The sequence below is a fragment of the Nestor notabilis genome, unplaced genomic scaffold, assembly GCF_000696875.1.
Source record: "Nestor notabilis isolate BGI_N333 unplaced genomic scaffold, ASM69687v1 scaffold11504, whole genome shotgun sequence".
Lineage (NCBI taxonomy): Eukaryota > Metazoa > Chordata > Aves > Psittaciformes > Psittacidae > Nestor > Nestor notabilis.
Window position 1 is genome coordinate 170,514 of NW_009924407.1, and position 9,575 is coordinate 180,088.

Here is a 9,575-nt window from a genome sequence, read left to right on the forward strand (position 1 = left end):
ATAAATAAATAAAGCAAAGACATGCTAATTTTGAAATACCAAAGTGAGAACTTTCAGTGAGAAAAGCAAGACACTTGCCCTACTTAGCAGTGAAAGCTTCCAAAGAGTGGAGTTAAACCATGGTTTACAAGACAGTTTTATAACCTGCTATCAATAACTGTTATAAGCAATTATTTATTTATCTAACCTCCATTTTACCTAAACACTAGTAAAGATAAAAACTCATTAAGAAGCTATATCTTATTGTAATAGCCAAAGTAACATAATTCTATCTGCTTCCTGTGATGCTTGTACTCACTAAACAGCTTCAGGAATATTTGACTCGATTTCCAAAGAAAGGAAAAAAGAGGAAAGAATAATTAAAACAAAACAAAAGCCATCATGGCAATACCTACACCTACCTCACTTTTTTCCCCTACCTTAGTATTCAGAAGTGACAAATTATCACCAAATACTGTCTTCCTCCAGGCAAAAACTTGACTACTTCACACCAAGGAAAGGAGCAACAGAAAAGCAACAACTAAGGTTATGTGCACTCAGCCATCATCTATCAAATAAAGCAAACAACACTGAGCCAGTCATGAAAGCATTTTCAGCTCAGAATAATGCGTCCATAAAATGGATCCTCCATGAATAAATCACTGCAGTCCTTCCTGCCTGTATGGGCTGAAAAGGTAAAAACAAACTGCTATCATGGAAAAAAAACCAAAAAGCTAAACCTCTTACTCCCCCTTTTCCTGTTCTACTAACTACCATGCAGGGAAAAACACAAGAAAAGAACACTAGACTATTAGACACAAAGGAAAACCAGAAGGGCCAGTAGTGTGCACATGGGCACACAGAAAATTACAAGATGGCTTCTTATGAGGGCCAACAGAACTACAAACATTAAAAACTGAAGACAGTTCAGCTAGTTTAACTGAAAAGCCTTCTAGGAATTTGAAGACTCTCCTCCTCAAATCAAAGTGCCTCTACTGGCATGCTTGAAATGTTATAATGACACGTTAGTGCTTTAACAGAAAACAAAACCAAACATTTCTGAAGTGACTACGTCTCATGCTCTACAGGAATAGTAGTTGAAGTTTGCAGTTGGAACTAATGATCACACAAAATATTCCTTACAGACAGGTCACTGCTTAAAATATCATGGACACACCACTTTCATGCACAGAAGACTACTGGAGGGTAACCATTTCTTTGGGAAAGATTTATTAGAAACCTCTAGTCCAAAGGTGGTAAGCATCTACAAAAAAACATTACAAAAATATTTTAGGAATCACAGAATCAGAGGGAAGATAGGCTGGGCAGAGAAGAGATTGAGAGCAGCCCTGCAGAGAAGGACTTGGGGGTGTTGGTTGATGAGAAGCTGAACATGAGCCGGCTTCAGTGTGCACTCGCAGCCCAGAAACCAACCGTATCCTGGGCTGCACCAAAAGAAGTGTGACCAGCAGGTCGAAGGAGGTGATCCTGCCCCTCTACTCTGCTCTTGTGAGACCTCACTTGGAGTACTGTGTCCAGTTCTGGTGTCCTCGACATAAAAAGGACATGGAGCTGTTGGAGCAAGTCCAGAGGAGGGCCACGAGGATGATAAGGGGGCTGGAGCACCTCCCGTATGAAGACAGGCTGAGAAAGTTGGGGCTGTTCAGCCTGGAGAACAGAAGGCTGAGTGGAGACCTCAGAGCAGCTTCCAGTATCTGAAGGGGACCTATAAGGATGTTGGTGAGGGACTCTTTATCATGGACTGTAGTGGTAGGACAAGGGGTAATGGGTTTAAACTTAAACAGGGGAAGTTCACGTTAGATATAAGTTCTTCACAGTGAGGGTGGTGAGGCACTGGAAGAGGTTGCCCAAGGAAGTTGTGAATGCTCCATCCCTGGCAGTGTTCAAGGCCAGGCTGGACAGAGCCTTGGGTGAAATGGTTTAGTGTGAAGTGTCCCTGCCCATGGCAGGAGGGTTGGAACTAGATGATCCTAGTTTGGGTCCTTTCCAACCCAAACCATTCTATGATTCTATAAGATCACATCAATTTACACATAGCCCATTAGTTGCTACCATAAAGTTGTGTTTCAACGCTCTGCATGGCTAGTTCATGTTTAATAACTCTAACAATAAACATTTACTAAAAAACCTCAAACTACTAGAGAATCCCAGACAGCTATTTGCACATTCTGTTAGTATCCCTAATATACATAACCGCATCCATCATGGGCTCTCTAAAGATAACACACTGCACAAGAATGTCATCCACTACTCCAGCAAAGCTATCTTGAAGATGACAGAATGACTTTTTAATCATACATCAGCAACAAACAGCAGTTTGGAACAGGGAACAAAGGCAATCAGTCAACAAGGTCTGCAAGGGTAAGTCCTCCCTCTGCGAAGCTTTCTTAGCTACAATCTCTGGTGAAAGAGAAATATTAAGGCATGATATATGCAAAAAAACAAACAAAACACACCCCCAAACCCAATGCCAACAAAAACCAGTGCTAGTTAACCCAGTAATTACTCTACCACCTACATACAAGGATGTCCAAATGTTTCACCATCCTAAACACTTGTTAGCTTACTAGTTGTTGCATCAATGAATAGACTTGTATGCAATTTGCCAAAAATCCAACATAATACATTTTGCTGCTACAAAGACCAATGATCAACAACAGTGACTAAGCAAAATGTATTCATCTAAGCAGCATTTGTAGAAAGCAAAACCCACCATCTGTGCAGAATAAAGGAAATGTATTTCTTAAATGACTTTGATATACCAATTTTAAAGAAATATTACTGCATCCTAACTTTCCATTCAAAATAATTGTCTGATCACATAAGCTCAGACCAAAGGAGCTTGATAATCTTTTGCAAGAACAATGCAGAAATGAAACACTGATAGAGATGATACCTATTCCCAGACAGCATCAAGAGCTTGAGGAAACAAAGGGAAAACAACTAATTGTCAGTCATGGTCCTGCTCCAGTGAAATGACTATGTTTAGTCTTCTAAGGGTACACAAGTTCAACAGTGATGCTTAATATACATCAGCATTCATGCCAGGCAGGAGGACTGAGGAGTCAAACAGCCAGAAGACCATCTCTGACACAGAACATTAAAACAAATTCTTTCACTGTCATAAATCTTGCCTTACATTCACCATGGCTAAAGTCATGCAGCTAAAAAGTATTCAACATACTGCAAGTTCACGATTCATTGTAAGGCTTTGTCTATCCACAGTTTTATACCTAAGGAGTAAGAGAAAAAATGGTAATAAAGAATTTATGACACATTTGGGGTTAGAGGTGCTGATTTACCTCCATCCAATTTTTCAAATGTACATCATCTATTTAGGCATTCAGTTGCCTGTATCATTCTTTGAAAATTGCTGTAATGTCCAACTCACCAGTGTACTCTGAGAAGTTCCGCTCACAAGGAACAGTCTCACCAGACAAGCTCTCTCTGCTGCCAGTTCAGCAACAGCATCCCAATGTTCTCTACTTACCCACAGAAATACCAAAATCTGTAGATCATAGAATCATAAAATGGTTTGGGTTGGAAAGGACCTTAAGATCATCTAGTTCCAAACTCCCTGCCATGAGCACGGACACCTCATTTCTTCACTGTTTCAAACAGCTGATTGAACACATCAAATAGTTGTGTGTTTCTTTAAATCTTGTAATATATATTAACAGCTGCTTTATTACCATTTCTATTGTAGCATGAAATATGTTCTCTACCCAACCACATTTTCTGTCAAATGGGAATTATTATTTTTTTTTTTACAATAGATCTATATTTATTTCATTGTCAACTGAAAGATGTACACCAAGATTTTCTATATTGGAAGTTCTTTTATATTTTGAAAGAAAAAACTGTGTACAGTTAACAAAAGTTAACAAACCCCTGCCAGCCTTGATATTCTTTTGCACTATACTTGAATTATGGATAAAAAATAGAAAGGGAAGAGGAGCAGCAGTGTTTAGTTTCACATGCTTATTAAGAACCAAGCTCTGAAGTATTTTTTAGCAGATCACTAAATGGACATTGTTTCTACCTAAAACCATGGATCTGGTTTCATAGAACACAAAACATCCAAGAGAAATTAACAGGCAAAATCGTTCCACAATCTGACAATTGATAGAACAATGGATTCCCTGCAGTTCACCCCTAAAGTCATTCTGCAAAAATACTCCAAAAGGTTAGTACCTGACTGTTCCTGAAGCAGGGCTCTACCACGGAAAGCAACACTTGCTCACTACATATATATTTCATCACATTCTTGCTCTCAAAATAAAAACAGCTTTTAAAAGTGATTTCTGTTTATTTCTGCTAAAAAATGTGAGTCAATTCAATAACTGGACAAGGAATCAGACTACTGTGGTTCATGCACCAATGGTATTGATGCAACCAAAATGTCCTTCTATTTCTTCACTTACTTTTCAATTTGCCTGTAGTGGAGTGGAAATAGGGACATAATTTAAGGTCCAAGGACTTGTACATGAAAGATAAAAGCAAAAATTAAGTCTAATGAACTGTAATCCATGATACAAAAAACGGAAGAGGAAACAATTAAATTTCAGAGTGTAGACCAAGTTTATAGAACTGACAGGTAGAAAATCTTTCATTTACCATTGAGACAGACACACTATATTTAGGTTCTCTTGTTTTAAGAAGCAAGCATACATTTTAACTTCAAATATGTATTAGTTTCCATTGAAAACTAAATGGAACCCTAATTGGCTGCTCTTCTCATGTTATATTTCATCTCCTTTACACTCTATAGTAGAAGGATTCTATAAATGCTACGAAAGCTGAACTACCTGGTAGCTTACTGGAGAGCTCAAGAGCTCCAGCATTAAGTGTTACATAAAATCGTATGAGGCTGAAATGCTCTTCTCTCCAACCCTCAACTTACATACAATGGTATGCTAAAAAAGCCACTCAAAATTATTTTTTTTTTAATATAGCTCAGAATCATACACAGACCAATCTCTACTTTCTGAAACATGCTAAAATGTGCTTACGTGGTATTATTTAAAAATGTGCAACAAATGAAGAGGCAAACCATTCAATCACTGAACCTCTAGCCACAAATTCTACTGTACCTCATGCTTACCAAAACCACAGCTCAAATACATAAAAGTTATGGCAAGAATAAGCCTTTTCCCAAGATTTTTAGGTATGAGAAATTCCTGAGTGTCATTAAATACAGAAAAAGATATTTCTGTGTTCTAGAAAACAGCTTGAATTTCAATATTTTCCTACATCAAGCACAAAAACCAGCACAGATTTCATTCAGTGAGTGGTATTATAAATTTTATTTTAGCTCACTGGTTTTGTTTATCAGCCTTTTCCTTTAAAAATGTAATTAAAATAAACATACAAGTAAACATTCAATTTCTGAAGATGCAATCAGACTGCTCTGAGAGAGTAGTACAACTAGAGGTACTATTTCTATTCTTACTCCACCTGCTTACACTCTGAAATTTTACTGCACACCATTAGGATACTGCCAGCAGTACTCAAGAACACAGGGTGAATTGGGCAATGAGCTTGGGTGGAATTCAGAGAAACCTCTCCTGAGCACTGTTCATTTGCTAAATGCTGTCAGAGTACTTCAGCTTTACAGACCGACAGTAAGAGGATTCACCTTCAATCTGGTTTTGAAAGCTTCTATATCTAGTATCTAGGTGACAGCTAAGCTTGCTCTCAATCCAAGAAAATACTTCAAACTGCTTTGTGTTCAATGTACAAGACTATCTCTTTCTAATTGGAAACCAGTCTCTGAGCTCTTGGGCTTCCAGACACACTGAAACAACGCAGGGGACCAGAGTTGCAGCACTTCACCTAGTACCCTCTGCTTTAAGAGGGAATTAAGCAGAAGCCTCTCCTAATCACAGTTTGCTCACCTGAAAGTCAAACAGGCAGACAGACCCTGCTGTGCAACTTCTTCAAAGGCAAAGAGCTGAATTGGTTGCAACCAGAATCTCCTTGGTTCCACTTCCCAACCCAAACCAGGGCACTAGCTCAGATAATCAATAAAAGTATTTGCACACAGCAGTTTTACTCATTGAACCAGGCTCCTCAAGGACTTTGTAATTTGAAAATACCTTGCAAAGGTTTCATCTCTTCTGCTCTTAGAAGAATACAATGAAGGATTGTCAGAAACACATCCCCTCAAAGAAAGGAGAAAAACAGAGACCCCAGCTGTACTGATGGACATAACATACAGCAGAGTATGAGGCTCAGGTGCAAATTTGCCATGTTCAGTTGCAGTCTTCAGTACCAATCGTTCAAAAGCCCAACTTTTGTCATTACAATTGTCTTCACTGAACTGCAAATTGCAAACAATTAAAAAAAATCTTCAAATACACAAAATCAGACTATAGACATACCTAGAAAAGAAATAAAGCAGTACTATATATTGGTAAAAACTAAAAATAAAAACCCAAACAAATTTAAACCAACCCTCCCCCTTCCCCCCCAAAGCTAAACAAACATACAAGATATACATACCCAGTTTTAGGGCAGAAGGAGTCACTTCAATCTCACCACCAATTGGCTGAAAGGCAGCCAGCTGAGCCGCTACCTCTGTCTCGAAAGAGTCTGGGCTATTTCTGTCTGTCAAATTGCCATTGGTGCCATCAGTCTTATGGTGAGTTTCTTGCTCATCATAAACAGCGATCAGCTATCAAAACAAAAGATAACACAATTTGTATATTTAAAGTATTCCCAAACATCACTTTTTTTTTCCTTTTTTTCCCCTGTTCTTTTCATTTCCTTAAGTAAAATTTGTTCTTCATTGGGAATACAGAAATATCAATCTTATTTCAGAAAAGCTAGTAATAAATACACAGATTCAGGAAAATGCATATATTTGTGTTTAAATACATCAAGTTCAATATGACTTCAATATATGCTTCAGCACTGCCCTGTGCTGACATGTTTTTCTCAGTTTGCAGGCTACCATTAGTGAGCATTTTACATTGTTCCAAAACATCTAGGGCTGAACATACTTATAAACACAGAACAACATCTAATTCTTGGGGGTGGAGGGTGTTATTATATTTAAAAAAATTTAGTGCTACTGACTGACACACTACACACCAAGGTAACACAATCATGGAAGCTGTACTGAGCAAGCAGATACATGTTTTATTTATAAATACATAATAATTACATTATAAGGACAAGATACATCTGGCACAGTGACAAGAGTGTGAAGTTCCTTAGTTGCACAACCTATGCCTCTGTACAGATCAAAGTTTTGTGCTCCAGCAGGTACACATACACACATGTCTCTACCTACCATGTACCTATAATCTCCTCCTGCAAGCTTATACCACATGCATTGTTTCAGGCACACAGGAAGGTCAAGATTAAGAAACAACAAACTACAAACTCACATGAATGTTGACATGATCCAAAAAAGAAACCACCAGAAAAAACCTTTAGGTCCCTACAAATACAAAGTAGTCAGATAAGGTGTACACAGCTTCATCAAGTAACTCTGATGCATGTGGCTGAGTGTAAACTGTGTTACAATTTCAGTAAAACAGTTACCTGTGTTCTGGGAAAACAAACCCAAAATCACATTAATTCCCAATGAATCTAAGCGTATCAGAAGATTTGCTGTTCTCAGCCAATGGGATGCTCGACACCCCAGAGCCCTCTCCAAAAGCAGAGGAGGTAAGGGCAGCAGTAAAAGCACTTTTCCTGCCCCACTACCTCACATTGCATACTTCTCATGCCATGCTTTGCCTAATAAGCATCATATAAGGTATCTTAAGTTGTTAACTTACTTAACTTTTTCCTGAACTCCTTAGGACTATCCTAAAGTTTTTCCTAACTAATCCTGAAAAAGACCACAACACACACAGCTGGCTAGGCAGTGTCAAGATATACAAAGAAACAAGTTTAAAGGATTAATTTACTACTTTCTTTCTGTTATTTTAAGGTATGCATACACATTTTCTTTATTAAAATGTTAGTACATTGAATCTCCTCTGACACTTCCAGTGTCAAAAATTATTTCCTATGATAAACAGAATACAAACATTTAAATGAGCTCATTTGCCTATGGGAAGAAGTGAATGCATGAGAGAGAAAAGGAAAAAAGAAATTAAAAGAAAAATCCTGAAGTGCTTCTAAGGAAGAAACTGACATTTTCAGGGCTTCCACTCATTTATAATTTGGTTGCTAGAAACGTGTCAGTTCACATTTACCAATGCACATTTCAGCAACACACAAAACCCCCTAAATAATTATGTAGAAAACTTGCTCTCCTTTTCCACACAGAGCATGTTTCCTTTCCACAGCCATACAACCAGCTCTTACAACATAAAATTTATATTTTTCAAAAAAATATAAGGAAGATTCATTCCAGTAACAAAGACACCTCTGTACCTCACTCCCGTGTTTTAGGGAAACCACACAGGTGTTCACACTGCATTCATCACCAGGTCATTGCTATGCCCCTCAACTACGTACAGCCAAAAAGGCTACCTTAGAGCCATACACCAAAAGATCATGGCAATTTTCTCCAGTACCAAGAAAAAAACCCAAAAACCTATGGTGTGTTTCCTTTGTTTCTAAAATGACCATTCATGTTCATGTTATGATGGAAGTTCATCATGGGGAAGTTCCACTGTTGTCCACCAAAGGTTTGTTTTTCTCTTTTTCCACTTTTGCTGTGGAAACTTGATTTCTAAGAAAGAGGCTGTTACTGATGAAGAGAAAATTGGAGATTGTGTAGGACCATGGCACTGAAAGCACTATAGGTAGCAGCAGGATACAAAGTTCGCTTGAGCATTTGCAGTATAGAATCACAGAATAGGTAGGGTTGGAAAAGATCTGAAGATCATCACCTAGTTCCAACCCCCCTGCCACAGAGCAAATGGAGCTCAGGTGTGATTTGATGGGAATAAACAAGTGAATTCCTCAACTGGGCCAAGCTGAGATTCCCCATGTTTTTACACCCTAGCGTATTAAATGCTATATCATGTTGTAATACTCTGCACTTACTGCTCTAGGGTATTGCAAAGGCCAAAAGTAGAAGTGGCTCCAAAACAGACCAACTGATGGAGGAGGCCATCAGGAACTATTAAGTGGAACCATGCAAGCACCACTCCAGACTCAAAAGTCCCCCCAACATACAGTAGTAAAACACAGAAAGATAAACCAGGAGGACACTGATGCTGTAATTACCCTATTCCTATATACTTTCTTCAAGTATTTTCCAGTGGTCATTAGCAAAGCCCAGAGCCGCAGCCTGGCCCTGCCCTGCCACTCTCGCAGGCTCACACACATTATGGTATTATCACCTACTTAGGTTTCTAAACACATTTCCTTTATTCCCCTGAAGTTCAAATGAAATTTTATATTACCATTTCTACTAAAGTTATTTTAACAGACAAAGTCACGGACAGACTCTGATAGCTATAATATATAGTAGCTTACCTCCCAGTCAGCCCAGGAAGGCAAACTGCGATTACAACTACAGTTTTTACCACAGGAATTCCCCTGCCTTGCCGGGACGAGCGCTCCCGCTCCCACCGCCGATGCGCCATCTCCTGGGGCAGGGGGGC

The 9,575-nt window shown here is 38.7% G+C and overlaps 1 protein-coding gene across 1 annotated transcript in view; it reads right to left on the bottom strand.

Moving 5' to 3' along the window:
* The window catches only part of PARD3B (par-3 family cell polarity regulator beta), a gene marked incomplete at its 3' end in the record, with an annotated part of 142,442 nt that extends 132,885 nt beyond the window's left edge, over positions 1–9,557 (bottom strand). Inside the window, exons 1-3 of the mRNA XM_010012593.1 lie at positions 9,448–9,557; positions 7,552–7,558; positions 6,505–6,676 (exon numbers count right to left, since the gene is read on the bottom strand). Of these exons, the coding sequence (XP_010010895.1) occupies positions 6,505–6,676; positions 7,552–7,558; positions 9,448–9,557 (289 nt within the window). The remainder of the gene's footprint in view (positions 1–6,504; positions 6,677–7,551; positions 7,559–9,447) is intronic.
* Positions 9,558–9,575: the final 18 nt, after the last annotated feature.